Source organism: Mastacembelus armatus, chromosome 8 (genome assembly GCF_900324485.2).
Source record: "Mastacembelus armatus chromosome 8, fMasArm1.2, whole genome shotgun sequence".
NCBI lineage: Eukaryota > Metazoa > Chordata > Actinopteri > Synbranchiformes > Mastacembelidae > Mastacembelus > Mastacembelus armatus.
This window is the reverse complement of record NC_046640.1, coordinates 12,850,795-12,874,645: the sequence shown is the minus strand read 5'-3', so window position 1 is coordinate 12,874,645 and position 23,851 is coordinate 12,850,795. Positions and strand designations below refer to the sequence as shown.

The following is a 23,851-nucleotide window of genomic DNA, read 5'->3' as shown; positions in this document are numbered from 1 at the left end:
AAACTTGCATCAGAGAAATATCCAATCCTGCCCCGCTCAGACAAGACATTTCCTATTTGATTGTGTGTGGCAGTGTCAAAAGTAGTTTTGAAAGTAAAGACTGAATCTCTAAAACAGGACATTGTGAAGGTAAGGTCGGACTTGAGACTTGTTTTTGGCCTGCTTCCTAAATTTTAAACAGAAGTGAAAACTGAGGTGGGTATTCCCGGGTCACTGTAAACCGGTCAGGCGAGATTTCTGCACTAACAGATGGTAGATACAATACAGTCACCTAGTACAAGATGGGCAAGCTAGTCAAGGCAAATAATAAGACCGGATGTAAAGTGGCGATTTTCTTAGCAATGTTAAAATTGAAAAGAATTAATGTGCTAATTTATATTGTTATAACATGTTTAAAATAACTATGTGTAAAAACTATCGCTGTATCACTGCTATAACGTGGAAGAGTATACGTGAGGGGGAAACAAATAGGCTTTTATTTCTAAGCGTCACCGGATGTAGTGCGTGTACTGTGGCTGACTTGGCAGCAGTGACCCCGGTTGAGCTCCCGGCCGCTAGGAGGAACAAGGAGGGATCCGTGCTCGGTCCCAGTGTGGAGAAGGAAACGGTCTGAGCGTCCGCATCCTCCCGTAAGACGGGACAGATCCCGAGTACAAGAGGAGGAGAGGACTTTTACTTTGGCTCCGGAGAGTTTCTGCAGATGGGGGCAAGAAATGACATCTACAGCGAGTGAAAGGAGGGCGTTTGCTCACAAAATCAACCGGTGAGGTCTTAACGTCTTAAGTTATTGTTTAACAGCTGCAGTGCATTAGAGTGACCTGCTGGACACACGACACATTTAGCCACTATGCTAGGATTTATAAAGGATTACTAACCACAAAACCGATTTCTATAAACCCGATTGTTCCTCACTAGACTCAAAGAGAAGTTCACTGATCCAGTTTGCGGTCTGAAAAAAAGGGTTTCTGATACTTTTGGAGAGTGTGTTGTCCTGTTGGTCTTAGCTATGGCGACAACATTACACCAGCAATGACTGAGCTAATTAAACCTAACACAGAGGGCTAATCAAATGACTGACACGTCTCATTCGGCTGTATTAAAACGCAGTAATACCATGGGAAACGCTTTAAGCCTATTAAACGCTACCAAGCGACACTGGGATGTTATGTTCCTGTGTCGTGTGAACGCCTAGCAGCATTATAGTAGCAACCTGTTTCCACATGTTGCATGCAAACTGGTTCTCCCTCTGCATAAGGAGGTACAGTGCTGCATGGACTGGGAGTCTGTCATACAAAATACATTTAGATCACAGTCCAGGAGAAGGCATGTCATGATCTGCCAACCTGCTCCAGTAATTAGCTTTAGCAACACTGGTGTGCCTGCAGGTTTTTGCAGATAATCCATCCCTGTTAGACAATAAAGTTTTCCTTTTTATAATAAACTGGGCTCTTCCAAAGCTTCAGTTTCTCCAGTTTTTCTTATTGCACCACATCACCTTTGCAGAAACAGACCAGATGACAGATTCTTATCAGACCTGTGGACAAGAGGGTATTTTCTTTTTATGTCTTTGCTGTGGTTATTTTAAACTTCCAACCTTATTTCTTTATAAATAGTACATTGCACTAGTGGTAGCCTATGTTGTTGTTTGTATACATGTTGATTGTACATATCCTTTATAGGTATTCATCGCATGGTCTCGCACGACATACCTTAAGTCCTGTTTCTCCTCTCCTTTGAGGGACCCAGACCATTGTTCAGTGCCGGATACAGGAAAGGGTGGGAAGGCCTGTTCTGGTTATTGCCCTTCCAGTCAATAGTTTTCCTTTTTCCTGTTTTAAATGGAGGTGTTCGAAGCTGCAGAAACTATTAAACATGCAAAACTGTGATACTTGTGTGAGCAGTTTGAAAAGCCTAGCTATATATTGAGATGAGAGTAGAGGCCGTGCTCTTCATCACTCGCCGTGCATTGATGGAGTAAAAGTATGAAACATAGCACCGTGGTTTGGGAAATCCTTTGCTTTTGCAGCTGTGTTTATGAGAGTAACATACATTTTGTGGTTTTAGAGGAACAGCTGCTTGCAGTCTCTGTGAGACGATTTTTTTTTCCCCCTGCTTTGTCTTTCTTTAAGCCTCCCATTTGCCGTTAGTCCATAAAGGCCAGGGACAGAGCTCTGGCTCCATGCCTGCTCCCTGAAACCAGCTCACCAGTGCTCTGTGAGATCTGCTTGAGTGTGTATTCTGAACAGTTGTTGGCCTTCAGCACTGCTACTAGTACTTGAAGCTAAAAACTCTGTGATTGAAGGAGGCCAGATGTCTTTGAAACTTCAAAATTGAGCCAAGTGCAGATGGACTTGGTGCCGAATCTGAAAAATGATGAGCGAGAGAAAGACTGAGAGGAAAGTATTAAAAAGGTTTTGTTTATGGAAATTTGCTTGATAATTCAATTAGGTCTAGTGTTTTTAGCAGCAGTCTTAGTTCTGGGATCAAGTTTAAAAGTGCATGAACTAAGATTTTATAGATTTTTAGATAAGTGAAGTGAAAAATGGGACAGGAAGTGGTGTCTAAATAAGGTCCTGTACTTGTTAAAAAGAGTTTCTTTAAGGTGAGTATGAAGGCATTGGCAGAATTGCAGCTTTATGCATTCATACGTCTTGGGACCAATTTGTGATTTTGTTCTCTGCTTGGCTATCTGACAAATCTTATGTACCTTCTCTTGCACAGGACGGTTGCTGCAGAGGTCAGAAAACAAGTGTCCAGAGACTATGGGTCTCCTCAGCTGTCCAAGAAGCGAGGCGGCACACATCACCCTGTGAGTCACTCTCTTTTCAACTCAGGCTCCAGATAGTGATGCTGATGGGTGTGACTTTGTGAATTAGGTGTAAGTTTAGATTCACTTAATGCAGATGAGTGCAGTTTTAACTAACAGCAGGCGTGGCGTATTTGAAACACGATATACTTGATTTCAGTCATCCGTGTTGTTTGACAGCCAGGTAAGGTTCTCCATAGATGCTTAACAAAAATAGGAGAAGGGATGGTTATGTAAGATTGTGTGCTTTGCAAAACATTTGTCATATTACAAGGATTACAAGATTTTACAAGATTCGAAGTTTACTGATATGCTGATCAAGAAACTCTTGGGAAAGTAGATATAGGTTGTGAGATAGAGATATAATAATAAAGCTATATTGCTCATTCTAGTCTAGAAGTACATTGTAAGGTCATATGTGTGTATTAAAAATCATTTATGGGTCTATCCTATCCCTTTTCTATGGTATCTTGTAAGTCCTGAAAAGATCAGATCAGATCAAGATCTTTCATTATGGATACGTCATAGTTATTTATGCATATTAATTCATCTTGATTGATAGTTGCCCCTGACGGAGGTGGTTGAGCCTGTGGACTTTGAAGAGTATGTGAGCAGTCATGCTCCTGGGGTGGAGTCTGGGCCCCTCCGACAGCTAATGGAGTTCCCCCAGGATGACCTGGAGCTCCTCCACCTGGACAAAGAGTGCACTACTCTGGAGCCCCCACTGCCTGAGGAGGAGGAGTAAGTCCAGCTGCTAATGGCCAACACAGCCCTCAACACAGCCCTCACACACACACATCCCTCTGTGCTTCTTACCCTGCCTTACAAAGAGGATTAATAAAACTGTAACTAAGAACAAAGATCAAACTACATAAAGGAAGAAAGCCTTCATGTCTGTGACACCGTATGAACTAAATATTAAAAGCACCCTTTGCTCAATTATTAATGTATTTCTCTATGTAGCTCACTGGATCCCAGAGTGAGAGATGCCTTGGCAGTCTACACAGATGACTGGCTCGTCATTCAAAGAAAGTAAGTGGTGTCAGTTGTGGTACCAGTTGAATTGACTCACAGTATGTGTTTTATCTATTATTTAATAATGCGCACCACTTTTCCTGTTCAGTGTTTGTGTGACTGACGGTTACATAATTACTGGGACAACCTTTCTCTTTATTCCTGTAGGTACCAGCACTGCAGCACCATGTACACCCCCCACAGCTCTGAGCGACAGAGGGAGAGGCAGCGAGGGCTGGTCAAACAGACCTTTGAACTGGACGAGACTGCTGCTGAGCGCCAGGATGACCAGGTAGCTGATGGTGATGTTCAAAGGGCTTGTTATCTTCAACACAAAGGGACCATCCAGTTATTTTAGGTTCATTAAACAGATTTTATTGATCTACAGTACAGTGTTGCCAGGAGTAAAAACTTTTAGGCTTATCATACTCCTAAAACTCTCCTCATTTAGTCCCTGGACCGTGATGGAGAGAACAGGTCAGCCAATAGTCCGTGTGAGTCATTATGATTGGGAAAGCAGTATGAGATCTGTTATAGTAAATTCTGGTCAGTGGAGAATGAGTAATGGATGAATGGATATACCCTGTCCATTATCCAGGGCATGTTCTCCATATGAATCATATTAAATAAGTAATGGCAGTAGGATGAGATCAGTTTCATATTGTTCTCATCTTTCAAAAACACCTGAAATGAGCACTTAAAAGGTGACATCTTTGTCTGGAAGGCAAAAAAAAAAAACCAAAACATGATATCATGCCTCCGTCTCACTTCAGGATGATGCAAAGCGGCGGTCAGTTAGTCTTGATGAGACCCCTCGGGGCAGCTGGGCCTCCAGCATCTTTGATCTGAAGAACTCCTCCCCAGATGCTCTCCTGCCGTCTGTGCTGGAACGTACAGCTGCAGAGGACATGGACCACCACAATACAGAGGCGCGCCTGCGGGGACGCCACAGTGACCTGCTGGGTCTCTACTCCTCCCCTGATGAGGTCTGCATTAAACCAGCCGTATCTGCCTCTGAGTTCATATATATCATATAGATCAATATTCTTCATGATTCTTGATCATTAATTTGTATTCACTTATAGTTCAAAAAGCTTTTTTCCAATGAATACAGGTTTCCAGTTGCATTTTGGCCTTAGCCAAAGTCAGTAGAAATTATAACATTTTTATGAAATATAATATTTTAATATTATGCTTAAGGGTAAATGAGCAGTGGTGCTACATCACACAGCAAAGGCTGTATACCGCATGATTGAGGTGACTGTCTAAAATCTCATCTAGGAATTAAATAACACTTTTGATAACCAGCTTTCAGGGAATAAAGCTTTCAACAGTAGACACCCAGGAGCAGGTATGCTTTTAGTGAAGAAATGCTATGATATATGATGTTTATAGAAGCAACAGCAGTTTGTTTCAAACAGGTTCAAAATAACTATACTGGTTTGTTTGTTTGCAGCAATAAACGTCTTGACAGAACAAAGTGTATGAAAAGCCAGATGGAATCACCAGTAAATGAGTTTTCTTGTACCTACCACATATATTGATAGTAATGTAAGCTCTGAACTTGCTGCTTAAAACTGCAGCCAGCAGAAATGTTGCCACTCAGTTGCCAGCTCCAAGTAACATTATTGCATGTTCCCATAAAGTGAATGTTCATAATATATGGGAAAGGACTAGAGAACAGTTTGCTTTTCTCTCCTCTGTGTTCTTGTTTTGTCGCTCCATCCTTCTTTCTCTATATCCCTGTACACACCATCGGTTTCTGTGCTGCCATGTTGCCATGACATCCGTGTAAATGTTACGCTTGTGTGTGCCTTGCACCTGACTGCTCTCTGTGTGGTAGGATGAAGCTATAGAGAGATGCTCTGTTCCTGAAGTGCCCAAGGAACACTGTGGCCAGAGGATCATGGTCAAGTGTCTGTCTCTGAAGTGAGTTTGAAATACTACATGTGACATATCTATCTTCATGCTCTAATTCATTGTTAGAAATACCTTTTAATGGTCTCCATATTTGACAGATCCTGTATATTTTGTATGTTTTTAAGGTTTGAAATAGAAATTGAGCCGATATTTGGGATTCTTGCCCTTTATGATGTCAAGGAAAAGAAAAAGGTATAGTTTTTGTCCTACAATGTGTATTCTTCTAGTGATTTACAGTCTGTAAAATGACCTAAGTAATGCTGAGCTCATGCTGGGCTAATTGAATTTCCCTTGTCTCAGAAAGGTCTAAGTAGTCTTGCGGTCAAAACTGAATTAAGATCCCTTGACGTGCATTTCCATTATCATCTTTCCTTCCCCTCCCTCTGCTGTTTCCTGTTTATCTCGATCTTCCCTCCAACAGATCTCTGAGAATTTCTACTTCGACCTGAACTCAGATCAGATGAAAGGCCTGCTGAAACCCCACACACCTCACATAGCAATATCTACACTGGCTCGTTCTGCTATCTTCTCCATCACATACCCTTCCTCTGATATCTTCTTGGTCATCAAGGTACTGAAAAGTTTTTCTGGTACACACATTGATCTGACTTAATGTGATCTGACTTTTTGGCTTATACAGAAGCTTGTCCTTTCATTTATGATTACATTTAATACATATGTAAAATACCATTACATTTATTGTGTTAATAAACATGGGCATGTACCTGTACTGCAGCTTGAGAAAGTCCTTCAGCAGGGAGACATCGGAGAGTGCTGTGAACCCTACATGGTGATGAAAGAATCAGATTCCTCCAAGGTAATGGAGCCAAATTGTGTTTTAACCTGTTGCGCTGATTCAGGCTGCCAGCCAACGTACATGTGGGACCTTTTTACATCTAGTCACAAGCATTACTCAATTCTGTCTGGGTACATGTAATATTTACCATCCTCTTTGTCAGGCCAACTGTGGCTATTGCAGATATGCTTCACTGTATCTTTTGATTTCATTTCAGCACAAGGAGAAGCTGGAGAAGCTGCGTCTGCAGTCAGAGCAGTCATGCAGTCGCCTTGGTCGTTTTCGCATGCCTTTTGCTTGGACAGCCATTCACCTTCTCAACATCGTCAGCAGTGTGGGAGGTCTGGATCGCTCAGATCCAGACTCTGACTCTGGTATTGCTGGCTCTAAACACATCCTCACACAAATTCACATGCACACAACATTCAACTGTCTACCTTAAGGCACATGCCTTACTGCGACGTGATTTGTTTCTCTGTTAGAGCGAAAAGGTCATGGAACATGGAATGAGAGAAAAAAGAAGGGGTTTGAGCGGATGAGTGTTGGGGACGACATGTGTAGCTTTGCCAATTTCCGTCCAGCAACACTGACCGTCACCAACTTCTTCAAACAGGTCAGAATGTTTCTTGGGGTAATTCCTAAGATTAATATGATCATTATTCTGTGTATTTTACTGGTGATGGTAATTATAACTAGTCAGTAGTGATATTCGTTTATTAACCCTCTTCCTGTTTATGTGTGTATGAAGGAGGGAGACAGATTGAGTGATGAAGACCTCTACAAATTTTTGGCAGATATGCGCAGACCATCGTCTGTTCTGCGGAGACTGAGACCTGTCACAGGTAAGCATGAGCCCATGTGCCCAAGATATTTATGTCATATTGTTTGAATTCATGTAATGGAACTTATGGATGATTTGTAATTGTTTTCATGTGTCATTTTGTCCCTCAGCTCAGTTGAAGATTGACATCTCTCCAGCTCCAGACTCGCCTCATTACTGTCTGTCACCTGAACTACTCCATGTGAAGCCTTATCCTGACCTGCGTGTTCGCCCAACCAAAGAGGTGCTGGAGTTTCCTGCCCGTTATGTGTACACACCGCACACCACCTATAGGTGAGCATTTACCGCTAATGCTATCCCTAATCTACCCTTAACCATAGCCCTTATCATAACCTAACCCTGACCTCATTCTAACTATAGACCAATTAATCTCCCTAACAATCTTTTAATTCTTTAAAAGTTTTAAATTTATTTGACTCTTAAAAACAAAGTTACAAAGTACATCAAAGTCAAGACAAAAAATAGACAAAAAAATATTACATGTGAAATAGAAAAGAGCCTCAGCCACAAAGGCATAATCACAAGGGTCCTAACAAAAATATTTATCTACAGCATAGAGATCAGGGTTGGAAGGGAGTGCAATGACGTTACAAAGTTGAGATGTGGGCAGACAGAGCTGTGTGGAATGGGGGAGCCTCAGTGGTGAATGTTGGAACAGTTATGTCTTAGTTTCACTCTGGAAGACAGAAACAAAGCGGTAAATTTTATTGAAACGAAAGCATCAAAAGATGAGGTCTTGAAATGTTCCAAACAAGTCACTTACCATCTTCTGCAGTTTAAAGAGTTGTTCATTTTGAACCTCAATGTTCTCCTTTTGGAAGTCGTTCACTTGCTGTAAACCTTTCAAGATTTTGGAGTGCTCCTCTGCCTTCTTCTAAAATCAGGAAAGAATTACAGTACTTATTACAGTAAATCAGTGACTAATACTCAGATATGTAGAGATGCCTAATGCTGTTGTTGCTTTAATCAAAAGTGAATGTTGGCAGGTGTCCCTCAGTTCAGTTGAGGTAAAGTGAGGTCTGTTTCTTCTGTCTTGTGAGTTTTAAGTGTGAAGTGAAATTCAAGTTTTTGTTACCTGCAGCTCTTTGATGCTGGTGGGTACGGAGCTGTCGAGATACATCTCTAACCTCTTTACTTTTGTCTTGAGCTCCACCTCTTCCTGCTCCATGCTAGCCAGCCAGTCTTTAGTCATCTGGGTCTGAGCCTGGTGCTTGGCCATCTGGGCCTGTCAAAAGAGCATCTGTGTAGATTATTCTCTTCCCCCCACCAACAATCTCAGTGCAGCTGGCAACTGCCTGGCTTATTGTGTAACATGCTGCTTTCTGGTGTCACTCTCTCTTTTATCATAGAGTGTGATTTATTTATAATATCAGTGATGAAGACTTACAAAGCTTTGTTTTGTTTTGTTTTTTTTCCTGTGGTGATTCAAAAAAAGCAAGTACAGTGACATCTAATGGCTTGTAAAACATATAGCAGCCATTAAAGACTACAACAACACCACAGTCACGTACAGTAGACATGCTGACAAGCTCTGCTTTGTTATGTCTGCTCAGCGTTATACATGGATAAACACAAGAGGGTTAATCTGATGGGGGTGTTAAATACTTGATGTTCTGTCTCTGCCTAGATCTGCAGTCTGTTATTCTCAATGGTTGTCTAACGTTTAACAACATACGGCACATGAAAAATCTGTTGTTTACATATTTTTGTGTTTTCTTACCTGTAGCAACTCCATCACTTCTTTCATCTGTTTCTCTACCTCAGCAGCCTGCTCAGTCTGCTTCCCCAGCTTTTGAAGGTTGCCCTCCTGGCTCTTCAAAGTCTGGTTGATTTTAGCTATCTTTGCCTCCATGGTTTCATAAACATAACTAAGGGATTCACTGAACTGTATGACTCCAAACATGAGCACGTTGATTTCGTCCTCTGGTGTAGCTTTGTGCTCTATCTTTCCGGGCCTCCTGAGCGGACCTGCATGGGCCGCGCTGAGACTTCCAGCCACACAAATCAGGCACAGACCCCAGATCATCTTGATGATACTTGCTTACAAACTGCCTGAAGTCCTGTAGTTGTAGTTTCTTGTAATTCAGATAGATCAAGTGGATGTTGATGTAAAATGTGACAAGTGAGGAAAAAGAAAGCTGCAAAGTATATATTTGTCTGTTACAGCTCTGCAGAAGTTGGTATCAAAATATCCCCTCAATGTTCAATTTGGAGGGTAGTCACTGTGCCTTATATTGGATGTGTACATGCAATACCGTGGTAAAACATTAGCTCAGCAGTGGTTCGATCACAGGTCTTTTCTGTGGTCGTATTCTTAGTGACCTTACCTTGAAGTTTAACCCTAGAGATAGAAATTGTGTTATGTAGGTTAGAAGTGCATGTGACCCAGATAACAACACATGCAACATGTTTGCTACAGAAAATATACAGTAACCTATAAGCAGTATTGCATTGTGTACAGTTAATGTTATTTTAAAGTGAAGGGATTTTCTGGTGAGTCATCACTTCTTGTCAAGTTGATAAAATTTGCTATTTCAAAATATGAACAAACGTTACCTCTAATGTTTGATTTGGAGAGGAGTTAAGGTGACTTTCACCAAGCAAGTCCAATGCTGGGTCACGCTCTTCCCACGAGCACACACTGATCTCTGTATTTTTTATCTTTTCTATTAGTAAGACTTATATGTTTCTGTGGGTCATCAGAAATTAGTGCTGCAGAATGTTGTGTAATATTGACAGAACTGTAACAAGTTGAAAACCGAGGACTGAAACATTGACCTTCAAGCAATGTTCCTTTACCTCCTTTGCAGTCTAACAATTTAAAACATGATATAAGGAAAGACAAAATTAAAAAATGGAAGCAGCTACTGACCATGAAGAAAAAGTGACAGGTTCTAAATTAGTCATGAAAGGCTTACAAGGATTATGGCACTACAAGGCCTTACAGTCTATTCCTTGCACCATTTTTGACTTTCAGAAACCTGCTCTACGTTTACCCCCAAAGTCTGAACTTCAGCAGCCGCCAGGGATCAGTGAGGAACATTGCTGTGAAAGTCCAGTTCATGGCAGGAGAGGACCCCAATCAAGCTTTACCGGTAAGTCAAGGATAATCAAGTGACTAAACACGACTGTGATGTTCTCAGGAAAATGTAATTCCACTCACAAAGAGCTGCTGGAGGCAATGAAATATTATATCATGTCTTCTTGGAAGACTGAACGTCTTCAAAGCAGCTTATTTTATGAGCAACAGAGTTGGTAGCACATCTAGTTACATTTGGTGAGCTACAGTAAATCGTTTGTCATACTTCAGTTTGATACACACAATAGGGCATTTACTTAAAGTGATAGGATCTTTTCATTTATCGACTTTCAGTTTCTCAGGAAGTAATCCAGCTAAATATCTTACATGGATATAGTGGTCTTTTCACAGCCACGTTTCAAACCTTCTGTTGTTGAGTCACATCCTCTTTGCTTTGAAGGTGGGGGGGGTGATTCCTTTCTGAAGCTTTTTTTTTGTTAGGTTTTTAAATTTCTCTCTTCATCCCGACGGCAATGAATAGATTAATTGCACTGACAACATAAAGAATCCACTCTTCCCTTGCACTCAATGAGTGAGCCAAGAGTCTCCCACAAAGCATTGCAGGAAGACTCTGTGTTTACAGCTGCAGTCAGTGGGCTAGTGAGTGAAAAGCTGTCCCTAAAAACATTGATTGCGAAGTGCTTTAAATAATTAACAAGGCTGTAGTGATAATGATGTCAAAAAGAGTGCCCCCTGTTTTTAATGGAGCAGCTATGTTTACCTTTTACTGTTTACTGTCACTTTAAATAGGTCATATATGGAAAGTCAAGTTGCAGTGAGTTCATGAAAGAGGCGTACACTCCTGTCATCTACCATAACAAGTAAGGCTCTCTCATTTGTTGATCTTCGACTAGCGTTTTTACAAACATCCTTGTGGCTTCATGAAAAGATTTTTTTTTTTTTTTTCTCTTGCCTTGAAGGTCTCCTGAGTTCCATGAGGAGATGAAGATGAAGATTCCTGCCAATCTGACAGACAACCACCATCTGCTGTTCACCTTCTACCACATCAGCTGCCAGCCCAAACAAAACACTCCTCTGGAGACCCCTGTGGGCTACACTGTGAGTACACTCCTTCAGCTAATACTTCAACCCACATCTTGATACCTCCTTCTGTTGTCTTGCCATCAGTAAAGAGATTGCCTGTATCTCCGCCAACAGTGGATCCCTCTGATGCAGCATGGCCGACTACGCACCGGCTCCTTCAGTCTGCCTGTGTCTGTGGAAAAGCCTCCACCTAGCTACTCTGTGCTCACCCCTGACGTGAGTGTGCTTAAATACAGTCTTGTCACGTCCTATTTTGCGGTGTTTTTTTTTTTTTTTTTTTAGTGTTAAATTATTTGTATGTCGCTTTGTGACAGGTTCAGCTCCCAGGTATGAAGTGGGTGGATAATCACAAAGGAGTGTTCAATGTCGAGGTGACAGCGACCTCCTCGGTTCACACTCAGGTATGTTTCTTTTATGTTTTTTTTCTCCCACCTTTTAAAAGCCCCATTAGAAACAGCTTAGAATTGCTGGGAAAGGTTTGGTAATTATAATAAACGCCAGCATCTATAGTTTTCATATGGTGCGAGTGTAAATGCAAATAGAAATTAGTATTCCTTGTGGTTGTACTTCTAGGACCCCCACCTGGATAAGTTCTTCACTCTTGTGTATGTTCTGGAGGAGTACTCGTTCCCCTTCCGCCTGAAGGACGTCATCATAACTGAGGCAAACATGGAGGGGGAGCTGAAGGCCAGCATGGCTGCCCTAAGAGGGGCTCTGCTGGATACATGTGTCAGGTTCCTACACCAGTTGCTCAGCAAACTCATTCAGCTCATTGTTTACCCACCGGTCATTGCAGGCCAAATTGGTAAGTGAGTGAGTGAGTTCTGCAAGAGAGCTGTTAGTTGTACTTCTGGAGATTTGAAGCACACTTGTCAGAACGAGGCTGAAGTGCTGTTCTAATCATTTGAGTATCTAATTGTGATTCTGGTAATTGTGATAGTGTATACTCATATCATAATTATTATCTTGTTTATTTTACTTTATGCCTCTCACAGCAAGACTTTATTATTTTCAGCTACTGGAATGTACAAGACAGAACATTGAATGCCAGTTGTCACTATAAGACCGTACCATACACTAAATACATGTGTTAATATTCTGGTCTGGACAAGCATTACTATTACTGTTGCCATGCTTAATCTACAGTGAACCTGGGTCGTGCTGCCTTCGAAACTATGGCTTTGTTGGTCAACCAGATGCACAAGAACCTGGAGGGTAACCAGGACCAGCACAGCCGCAACAATCTGCTGGCATCCTACATTCACTACTGCTTTCGCCTGCCCACTACTGATCCTCCAATGCCCCCAGCAGGTGACCATGTATCTGATAAGCAAGAGGCTTTTACTAGAAATTACAGTCAATTGATTGAATGTTGTGTTTGTTGATTTCCTAAAATTTCAGTTTTTTCATCTCATTGAGTAGCAGGTACTCAGTCCTATGAGATGCCTATGCAGTACGCCACCTTATCAAGAGCAACGGCCCGCCCTACCAGCCTACACCTGTCTCGTTCCAAGAGTATCAGCAACTCCAACCCTGACCTGGCCAGTACACCGGTTTCTCCTGATGAAGAGGTGCAAAGGATCATAGGGAGCAAGGTGAGCTGGACCTCTCTGGAAATGTGTCATAGTTATTGCAGCTGCAGACATATTGCTGTTAGTTATTGCGTATACAAATTCTGGAAAAGCCTTTATCTCCTTCTAAATGTCATGAAAGCTTTTGAATACTTTGAAATTATGAAGTTTTTTTTTTGCTAATTTTGCCATGTGACTAATTTTCTTCCCTAGTGCATCAACAAGAAACATGAGCATCAAAGTTTGTGTTTTAATGGTTCCCTTTTGTGTCACAATACCAATGTCCATTAATTCAGTATTACTGTTTTTCTGTTTTGACACTGCTTCCCTCTCTTGTGTGACCTCTCTTCACAGCAGATTCAGTAATGTGAGGTTGACTCAGAACTCTGTGCCAACATTTAATGATGCTGCCTAAGTTATAGATTCTTTCATTAGGAATTAGGAATTGTGCTTTTCCCTCTTTCCTTGCTTTCTCCTGCTTTATGTCCTGGGTTTAGCTTCACTTTTTTACATTCATTATTTTGTTTCTTGCAAACTTTATCCTTCACTTAAACTCCTGTGTAGTAGTTACCCTTCTTTACTCACTTGACTTTTGCCGCTCTATGTGTGGTTGTGCGTGTGTGTTTTGTGTGTGTCTATCTGGTGGCTTATGGCAGGGCATTGACCGCTCCCACTCCTGGGTAAACTCTGCTTATGCCCCCGGGGGCTCAAGATCTGTGCTTCGTCGGAATCCCAACTCCAGCTGTGAGCTCAAGCAGGTGCCAAATTCCTCTTCCTCCTCCTGCCTTTCCCACACCTCCACCTCCATCCTTAACATCTGTTTAACTCTTGTTGGTCAGCCCCTACTTCATTTCTCAGGGGTTGTATCTGTGTCTGTTTCTGTCTCCTACTCTGCTTTTCATGCCTCACCTGTCACACCTTTTTGTCCATGAATACGCCTTCATCTTCTCACTGCTGCCTAACAGGCTGCATCGGTGGTGTTGGAGTGACAAAAGTTTCTTACCAGCCATGCCCTCATTAGAGTTCATGATGAGCTCTTTAGCCACCCATCCATTTACATTCATTCCTTTTCACATCACTTTGTCCTCATCTCTGTGTGTTCACCTCACCATCAATCCATGTCAGGCAAACGACCGCAGCTGCAATCGCGTGTCTGCCTTTCTGGACAGCGTGGCCTTGTTTTCAGTTCCCACAAGGCAGATTACCAAGAAGGTAAAACTGGCATCTCCTATAGCTGTAACTGTAAAACTGGCATTCGCCACAACGGATGATCACACTTTGATGTCCTAGCATTCATCAACTCTCAGAATCATTAACATTCATAATCATTCACAACATTTAACAATGGTGTCTCTGTGTGAGTTGAATATTTTCTTCTTGACACACTGAAATTGAGTATTTTATTGTCTGGGTTTGTCTGAGTGTCATGTGTGACATTTGTATTACAGTACTATTTTATTATCAATTAATTACTTTCAATGAGACTGAGTAAATGTCGGATAATTGCAGTGATATCTTTACAAACTACAGTTACAGTTCATGACTTGCTCTATATAAAAACATGTACACATGCTGCTAATCTTAATAGCTCATCTAGTTTCTGAAATAGTTTCCTCCTGTAAGCTAAATCTTATGTTGATTCACATCTAGCTGCTCCACGAGGAGCTGGCGTTACAGTGGGTGGTCAGCACCAGCACAGTGAGGGAAGCAGCCCTGCAGCAGGCCTGGTTTTTCTTCCAGCTTATGGTCAGTATGCTTTTGTACTTTAGCAGTAATTTTACACACTCTCAACAGCCTAAAGCTAGAGTTTTCACAGAATGCTACAAAACAAATATGACAACAGAACCATTTTCCATATCAGGAAATACACCAATTACATTAAATAACTATATGTTCAAATTCGCCATCTGTTTCAGACAAAGAGTATGGCCCATCACTTATTCCTGACATCAAAACTGGAAGTTCCCAGGCGTCAGCGTTTTCCAGATCGCTTTGTGGACGACATCGCTGCACTTGTATGCGCCATTAGTGCCGACATTGCCAGCCGGTATCACAAGGTATTGGGCCTGCAAAGCAGCACCACAAAAAATTCAAGAAATATATTGCAAGTTTTATTTAATTGAGCTTAGTACTGACCTAGAAAGATGTATTTTTTTTTTCTAACAGAAACTTGCTATCCTACCTTTGGATTAACTTACTTAAGTAACCTGAAGAAAACTGAGAAAGTAGTCATGTTGGATGTTTTCACATTATTCTAGCATGCTCTTCCTCTGACTTATGAATACATCCCATTGTTAATGGCAGGATGTGGAGCTTGTGGAGAGGTTAAACAGCAGTCTCGCCTTCTTCCTGAATGACCTGCTGTCTCTCATGGACCGAGGCTTTGTATTCAACCTCATCCGCTCCTACTACAAACAGGTGCCTACTGCTCAGTTCCCTGTTTTACTCTGATATCAAAGACTTTAGCAACTCCCACACGTATTTAAAAAAAAATCTCTTAACTGTTTCCAACAAATGTGTGTTAAACAGATTGCCAACAAGCTCCACACAGCACAGAACCCCAGCTCTCTGAATGCTTTGAGGATTGACTTCACACGTATTGTCTGCAGCCACGAGCACTACGTCATCCTCAACTTGCCCTGTTCGACTCTCAGCCCTCCAGCTTCTCCCTCCCCATCCACCTCCTCCACCACTTCACAGGTAACCAGAGCAATGTGGAAGTTGCAGTTCAGCTGTATTACTGTTTACCAATTTTCTTTTTAGCTCTAGTGTCATAGATTTAAATCTACTCTCACTGGCCTCTTATTTTTTTTTATCCTTCTGTTCATTCTTTAGAGTTCAGCATTTTCCAGCATGGTGCAGGACCATGGTGTTGCTACCATGTTCGAGCTGTCCGTCCCATTTCGCCAACAGCACTTTTTATCAGGCCTGCTGCTTACTGAGCTCTCTCTCATCCTTGATCCCGATGGAGAAGGGTGGGTTTTTACTAGATGCTTCTGTATACTTCAAGTGTTATAAAATAGTTTTCCCACTGGGTCATCAGAGTTTGAATCTTGAAAATGAATTTCCCAGGCGACATATTTTTCTGCCCACAGGGTTTTCTTCCTTCATAAAAAGGCCATTAGTGCTGTTCACTCACTGCTGTGCAGCCATGATGCAGACTCTCGCTACAGTGATCCACAGGTCAGAGCTCACGTTGCTCAGCTCTACCTGCCCCTCATTTCCATTGTTTTGGAGACATTGCATCAGCTCCACGACTTCTCTGGTCAGCAGAACATACATGCAGTTCACTAAATATTGTTAACCACCTCCTCAGGATTCTTGTGTGCTATTTCAAGTATTATTTCACCTGAGAGTGCTTTCCTTGTTTCTTTGTAGATACTTCTCCTGCTTGGGTCCGCCATGCCTCAGCCCACGCCGAGGATGCTGACCCAGACAGTAGCAACACTATCAGTCAGTCTGTTGCCATGGCGATTGCCGGCTCCCCTTTGCCACATGCCAAAGCCAACCCATTTGCACTGCCCACAACAGTGAGTGATAGCAGCAGGGGTCAAGCTGTTCCCCCGGGCCCTACAGACTGACAGATCACAGATCTGCCTCTGTGATCTGCCTCCTTTCTCTTTATAACTCTCTGTAAAGAGCCATTTTGCGGGTTGGCACTGAGTATCTATGTTTGTCTTCACCAGGCTGGACGCCAGTCCAGCGGTCTGTCTGCAGAGTGCACGAGGACTCTCCTGGTGTGTTTCCTGTGGGTGCTGAAGAATGCAGATGCAGCTCTTCTGGAGCGCTGGGTGTCTGATTTGTCTGTGCTGCAAATCAATCGGCTACTGGATCTCCTACATCTCTGTATCTCCTGCTTTGAATACAAGGTACAGTCAACAGGCACTGTCACCACTGTTCATCACTGATGGACCCTATAGGATTCAAAACCATTTAAAAAGGCTTAATTTGGACATGCCAGAACATCAGTACATCATTAAATCTACATCAGTAGTTGTTCTTGAAAGTTTACTGTCTTAATTATCAGTATCAGTGTTTCAGAAATGAATTTCCAAACCTTTCCTGATTGCTGTAGATTTTTATTGAATTCATTTTCTTTCCCCTGTGATGTTTTGTGGCTGTTGTAGGGAAAGAAGACTCTGGAAAGGATCAACAGCCTGACATTTAAAAAGTCTCAGGACATGAAGGCCCGACTGGAGGAAGCCATCCTGGGCACCATCGGAGCTCGTCAGGAGATGGTCCGCCGCTGCAGAGGTAAGTAGCCTGAGAACACAGCACCGTGTGTGTTTGTGTGTGTCAGTAAGTTCTATGATGTGTCTGTGTTCATGGACAAACTGTGTACTCTTCCAGAGAGGAGTCCCTATGGCAGCCAAGAAAATGTTAGATGGAGAAAGAATGTCACTCACTGGAGACAAAATACAGACAGAGTTGATAAGTATGTCCTCTACATTAAATACATCTGCACTAACTAAAGCAAGATTAACTTCCAATTTGACCATGTGGACAAATTACTGACAGAATTAAAAATTAAATTATTGATATGCTTTTGAATAATATTCTGTGCAAAGTTTAAGTGTAATTTATAATAATAATAAATGGTGAAATACCACTTTTTGCAGGACTAAAACTGAGGTGGAGCAGGAGTCTGTGGTGGATGGAAACCTAGCTACTGAGGCCTCACTGATAGTACTGGACACACTGGAGATTATAGTCAAGGTAAGACGAGACAAAAACATCCCTGTGTCAGATGCAATGGCCTTTGCAGCTGCTGACACACATTTTTGCTGTAATGTGCTGCTTCTGTCGTCTTTCAGACTGTGGTGGCATCAGAGCTGAAAGAAAGTGTTTTAGGTGGGGTGCTCAGAGTGCTTCTCCACAGCATGGCAGGCAACCAGAGTGCCCTCTTCCTGCAGCACTGCTTCACTACACAAAGGGCTCTGGTCTTCAAGGTAAGTACAGTTTGTATTAGTATGCTGATTTTCTCCATTAAAGTTTCCTGCTGTTTTTTTAATCAGTTTAGCGTGGTATATTAGTAACCTAATACAACAGTAATTTTTGAGTGTGTGTTTTTCTGAGTAGTTCCCAGAGATGTTGTTTGAAGAAGACACGGAGCTCTGTGCAGACCTGTGTCTACGTCTCCTCCGTCACTGCAGCAGTAGTGTCGGCTCTGTCAGGAGTCATGCCTCTGCATCTCTTTACCTCCTGATGAGACAGAACTTTGAGATTGGAAATGTAAGATTTAGACACTGTTTTTCAAAGTTTGTAAATTACATTTTGATGTTCTTGCCTGGGGACATACACAAGAAAATAATTGATCTGTAGAATACACACAGGATGTTTGACTGGATTCTTTCATAATGTTCTGTCCTTGTTTCTGTCCTTGGCCCAGAACTTTGCACGAGTAAAAATGCAAGTCACCATGTCTCTGTCCTCATTGGTGGGAACATCACAAAACTTCAATGAGGAGCATCTTCGGCGGTCACTCAAGACAATCTTGACGTATGCTGAAGAGGACCTGGAGCTGCGTGACACACCTTTTCCAGAGCAGGTATGTAATGACCATCACACTGTGTATTCAGTTCCTGGATCTGTAGATGCTGGAATATGAAAGACTTTACTAATGTACACTTTGGAAACTGCAGGTCCAGGATCTGGTGTTCAACCTGCACATGATTCTCACTGACACTGTGAAGATGAAAGAACATCAGCAGGATCCAGAGATGCTCATTGACCTGATGTACAGGTATTGGCATACCCAATAATGAAGCTGACATGCAAACATAAAGTCCCACAAAAAAAAAGCCCAAGTCATTCTCTCATTTTTAACTCCAGGATTGCCAAGGGCTACCAGAACTCCCCAGACCTGCGTCTAACGTGGCTTCAGAATATGGCAGGGAAACACTCTGAGAGAGGGAACCATGCTGAGGCTGCCCATTGTCTTGTCCACAGTGCCGCACTGGTGGCAGAATACCTCAACATGCTGGAGGATTGTCGCTATCTGCCAATTGGTTGTGTCACCTTCCAGGTCAGTGCTGCAATAGTAAGAAGAACATTTGGGGATTTTAAGTTTGTTCTGACATCTCTGTTGTTCCCTCAGAATATTTCATCTAACGTGTTGGAAGAATCGGCTGTATCTGATGATATCCTGTCTCCAGAGGAGGAGGGGATTTGTGCTGGGAAGTACTTCAGTGAGTCTGGCCTGGTGGGCCTCCTGGAGCAAGCAGCTGCCTCTTTTAACATGGTACGCTCACATTCTCCAACCACACAGTGACAAGACTGCGTATTACCACAGCAAAGTTACAACTTTAACATGGTTTTTCGTTGTGCTGTAACCCCAGGCAGCCATGTACGAGGCCATAAATGAAGTGTACAAGATACTGCTGCCCATCCATGAAGCCAACAGAGACTTCAAAAAGCTGGCTAGTGTTCACGGGAAGCTACAGGATGCCTTCAACAAAGTCTACAACCAAGTGAGTTGTCAGCTTCACCATCATTAACCAGGCCGTTGATGAGAAAATGAAGTTTATCCTTATGTTCTTATGTACTTTTCTTTTCTCAACTTTTCCAGAGTTCCGGATGGGAGGTAACAATCTCATTTGTCAAACTAAGTATATCACATTTAATGTAAAACTAATTCAGAAAATCATTTTATTTTGTATTGAAAGTGTTTTCTTTCTTCCCCAACTGCTTCATTCCCATGTGAATGACATGCTACTGGTGAGTGATACTTGCTTTCACACTTTGACATAGTTGAGTTGAAGCACTAGTGAACTGTTTCCATTCCTTCCTGCCACCCTCCTGCTGTGGTGAAATTAAACTTCAGCCTAAATATGTTCTTTCCATTTGCCCCGCAACAGCTGTTTTAGTATTATGAAAGAGAATATTCTATCATTATTATAGAGTAAAAAGAGACAAGTCATTTTTACTAATTTCATCTGTGGAAAAACAAGCAACAAGGTGAAAAATCCTCTAAATGTCATGTAATGAATCTACATTAATGAATAGGGAAGGTCAATATATTCATCTTATTATATTATTATATTGTCCTCTTATTTATATATAAGCTCTGTGCCTGTTGTATGCTGGTTTTAGTTCACTCAGCCTCTGGACATTAATCATCTTATCTTGTCATGCATCTTTAGTGTGTAGAGAATGTTTGGGACATACTTCCGGGTGGGTTTCTATGGCTGTCGGTTTGGAGACCTGGATGAACAAGAGTTTGTCTACAAGGAGCCATCAATCACCAAATTAGCTGAGATTTCTCACAGACTTGAGGCACGTTAACTCATCATGATACTACTACTATATTCCTAATTTATGAGGAAAAAAATGTCTAAAGAGAAATCTCTTTGGTCCATAGGAGTTCTACTCAGAAAGGTTTGGGGATGACGTAGTTGAAATTATCAAGGACTCCAACCCAGTAGACAAAAACAAACTGGATCCCAACAAGGTAACATGATGTGTATATACAGTATGTAACTGATTGTACAACAGTACAGACACTGAAAAATAATTCATTGTATATATTACTGCTTGTGCTACTTTCAGGCCTACCTCCAGATCACCTACGTTGAGCCGTTTTTTGACACCTATGAGCTAAAGGAAAGAATCACCTACTTTGACAAGAACTACAACCTGCGAACCTTCATGTACTGTACTCCCTTTACTCTGGACGGCCGAGCTCACGGTGACCTGCACGAGCAGTACAAACGCAAAACCATTCTGACAACATCTCATGCGTTCCCTTACATCAAGACACGCATCAATGTTATTCACAAGGAGGAGGTGGGTATCTGTTCTTTTTGGCCTGTTGCTATACCCATGTAGAAGAAAAAAAAAAAAAAAGAAAATGTGACTTCCGATCATTGTGTTGTTTGGATTTCTAGATTATACTTGTCCCTATGGAGGTGGCCATTGAGGACATGCAGAAGAAGACACAGGAACTTGCTTTTGCCACAAATCAAGACCCTGCAGACTCTAAGATGCTGCAGATGGTGCTGCAAGGCTGTGTGGGCACCACTGTCAATCAGGTGCCTGTTCAGATACTTACAAATGAAAAACATACTGCACTCACGTACTGATTTCACTCACATGTCTCTGGAATATTAATCCAGTCACAGTGAGGTTGGAAGTCTGGGTCAGGGTTTTAAATAGTGTCAGACATTCCTTAGCAAATATGTAACTGTTTCTCCCCCTTACAGGGGCCCCTTGAGGTGGCGCAGGTCTTTCTTTCCGACATTCCTGATGACCCAAAGCTGTTTCGCCATCACAACAAACTGCGACTCTGCTTTAAAGACTTCACTAAGAGGTGATGACACGCTCCATGGGCTAGGCTGCTATATAACTAATGAAAACAAATCTCAACTCCCTGTGTCTTCTCTGCTCTTTCTTATACAGGTGTGAGGATGCCCTGAGGAAGAATAAAGCCCTGATTGGGCCAGATCAGAAGGAGTACCACAGAGAGCTGGAGAGGAACTACAATAAACTGAAAGAAGCTCTGGGTCCTCTCATCAACCGCAAGATCCCCCAGCTGTACAGAACCGTGCCAGCTCAGACTGCACAAACACAACGGTAATTTGAGACATTAATCGCATATCATACACACACTCACACACGCCTACACACAGTGACACACTAAATTAGCTCGTGCTGCATCTCCAGACCCATCAAACCAACACAAGAGCAGCATAAAACAAGATATTATTATAGTCTACTCCACTCAAAATTCACTAAAAGAAGACACGTGTTTATAGAGCGATGCCACAAAAAAGGTAAAAGCAAAGAAAAAAGGCGCAGCACCTAAACAATCTTTATTGTTTTCCTTCTTTCTCTTCAGGAATTCCTACAATAGGTCCAGCTTCCGCAGAGTCGACTGTTGAGGCACAGAAAACTGGTTAACAGGAAGATTTAGAAATTAGCACCATATCATCCTGTCTGTTCCCCTCCTCCCTTTGCACTGCACACCAACTGTCACACTCACTGTCCTCTTCCTTGTCTAGCTTGTTTGTTTTTTGTTTTTTTTACCCACCCACCCCCTCGGCCACCCAGTTCTGCCATAATCCCTTCCACTACTATCACAACAGACACACACTTGTCACCTCTCTACCCGCTGAGCCATCTGCCCCATCACCACCACTCTGTCACCTCTATAGGAGAAAACCTCAGCTCTTTCTATTGGGTGGCTACCAGCACTTTAATTATCAACATTTTGTTTAAGGCTCTGACATTTCAGGGATTCAGACCAAGCATATTTTAAAATCCATTTCCTCACTGATGACCCAAAGGAACTTCTCTGGGCTTGAACTGGAATTTGTTTCTTTGTTTCTTTGTTTTTTTTTTTTTTTTTTTTCACAGGGCTAGAGCTGCCAAACACATTTTGTATTAAAATCGTTTGGGGATTAATTCTTGACGATATCGGTTTTCCTTTTTATTCTAGTGTTTGCTTTTGAAAGGATATAGATTGAGTATTTGTGCCGTAGCCTTATTTAATTTGTAAAAGGTTTTTTTTCTAAACTATGCCTGGTCGTAGTCACTGCCAGATTTAGTTATTAAATAGTCCCAGGGAGTTTTCTTTTTTTATCAACAGACCAAATAACTGACATTCCTTCTTCATCAAGTTGTCACATTAATCCTGCCCATCTCTTGTTATAAGAATTCATTATAGAGCAGAGGCGGAAAAATTTTGTCCAAGCTCAGACCTTAGTCCAGTCTGAGTCCAGGAGAGAAGCACTGTTTAAATGTTTTTTTTTTTTTTTTTTTTTTTTTTTTTTTAACTGTGAATTTCTCTTGTAACGCACTGCAATCACATCAGATGTATATCACAGTAGCACTGCCCTCAGCCAGGCCATTTCCTTTACCAACATAAATATGTTCAAACTGAGACATAAGACACCCCCCCCCCCCACAGTTAAGTCTGATGGCTACATACATGTCTCTGTGGTTTAAGGTAGATGGTATTTTAGCTGCTGTCAAATAGCACTCAAAATATCTCATATGTGTCCATCATCCTGGCTGTGGAAGATGTATAATCATCGTAGCCATTCCCAACTACTGTATCTATTATATTGCACTATTGTAAACAAGCTGCAACACATTAACACTGTAACTACTAAGATATTTGTGCTTTTGTTATTTTACAAAGCTGGAAATAGTTTTTTTTTTTTTTTTTACCAATTAGATATAAAACTTTTTTTTTTTAATTTATTTACACTTTTTTACTGCCTTCTATTAAATTCCTCTTCCTATGCCTGTGGTCAGCTTTTGTTTGTGGCGCTACAGAGCCAAGGAATAGATGATGTAAATACATGGAGTAGTGTAATTGCTAATTTCAGCCACTGTTAGACTTTTGTTAAACTGTATTTTAGTCACAGATACTGAAAACATCTAATATTCCTGTTATTGTTTTAATTTGTGCTTGCAGTGTACTATTTTTTTATTCTTGCTTTACACAAAGAACAAAACAAATACAAGCAAAGAAAACAAAATGGATATGACAGATTGACTAACTATACATTTTATAGTATACCTGAATAAGAACATTAAAAATAATGACTTTTTGTCCTGTTAATTTCAGATTTCTTGCCTCAAACATTATTTTATGACTAAGAAGTGAATGTATGAGGCAGACATATATACAAATACACATGGATACATTATGGATAAACTGTACGTGCATAATCAGAAATGTTTGAATTTTCCAACACAGGTATAGGATTAATGTACTTCTGTTTGTCAAGTTGTTTTTACTCTTGCCTTTTAATACCTGCTCTGCCTGTTGGTA

The 23,851-nt window shown here is 41.5% G+C and overlaps 1 protein-coding gene across 3 annotated transcripts; it reads left to right on the top strand.

The window, feature by feature from the left end:
• The first annotated feature begins 575 nt into the window (after window positions 1-575).
• On the top strand, window positions 576-23,627 carry dock6 (dedicator of cytokinesis 6). Of its 3 annotated transcripts, XM_026324734.2 has the most exons (50): window positions 576-763; window positions 2,722-2,809; window positions 3,369-3,547; window positions 3,770-3,838; window positions 3,989-4,112; window positions 4,594-4,806; window positions 5,664-5,749; window positions 5,866-5,932; window positions 6,162-6,311; window positions 6,477-6,557; window positions 6,754-6,910; window positions 7,019-7,149; window positions 7,285-7,378; window positions 7,488-7,650; window positions 10,355-10,472; window positions 11,207-11,277; window positions 11,377-11,515; window positions 11,615-11,716; window positions 11,815-11,901; window positions 12,074-12,305; window positions 12,647-12,811; window positions 12,923-13,095; window positions 13,728-13,829; window positions 14,197-14,283; window positions 14,722-14,817; window positions 14,988-15,128; window positions 15,376-15,489; window positions 15,601-15,771; window positions 15,907-16,046; window positions 16,167-16,336; window positions 16,450-16,601; window positions 16,758-16,940; window positions 17,199-17,325; window positions 17,422-17,506; window positions 17,691-17,787; window positions 17,886-18,020; window positions 18,151-18,303; window positions 18,461-18,619; window positions 18,714-18,814; window positions 18,904-19,096; window positions 19,169-19,312; window positions 19,410-19,541; window positions 19,640-19,654; window positions 20,221-20,346; window positions 20,432-20,521; window positions 20,620-20,856; window positions 20,958-21,101; window positions 21,273-21,379; window positions 21,469-21,642; window positions 21,908-23,627. In XM_026324734.2, the coding sequence occupies exons 1-50, from the start codon at window positions 714-716 to the stop codon at window positions 21,948-21,950; spliced, it is 6,357 nt and encodes a 2,118-aa protein (XP_026180519.1). In that variant the 5' UTR covers window positions 576-713; the 3' UTR covers window positions 21,951-23,627. The 3 variants fall into 3 exon arrangements, with proteins under 3 accessions (XP_026180519.1, XP_026180518.1, XP_026180517.1); XM_026324733.2 differs by lacking the exon at window positions 13,728-13,829; XM_026324732.2 differs by lacking the exon at window positions 14,197-14,283.
• Window positions 23,628-23,851: the final 224 nt, after the last annotated feature.

Coding starts and splice junctions, on each gene's coding strand:
- dock6 (XM_026324734.2), top strand. CDS start 714: ATGACATCTACAGCGAGTGAAAGGAGGGCGTTTGCTCACAAAATCAAC. Junction 13,830..14,196: donor CCAGCTGTGAGCTCAAGCAG/GTGCCAAATTCC, acceptor AATCCATGTCAG/GCAAACGACCGCAGCTGCAA. Junction 21,380..21,468: donor TTTAAAGACTTCACTAAGAG/GTGATGACACGC, acceptor TTTCTTATACAG/GTGTGAGGATGCCCTGAGGA.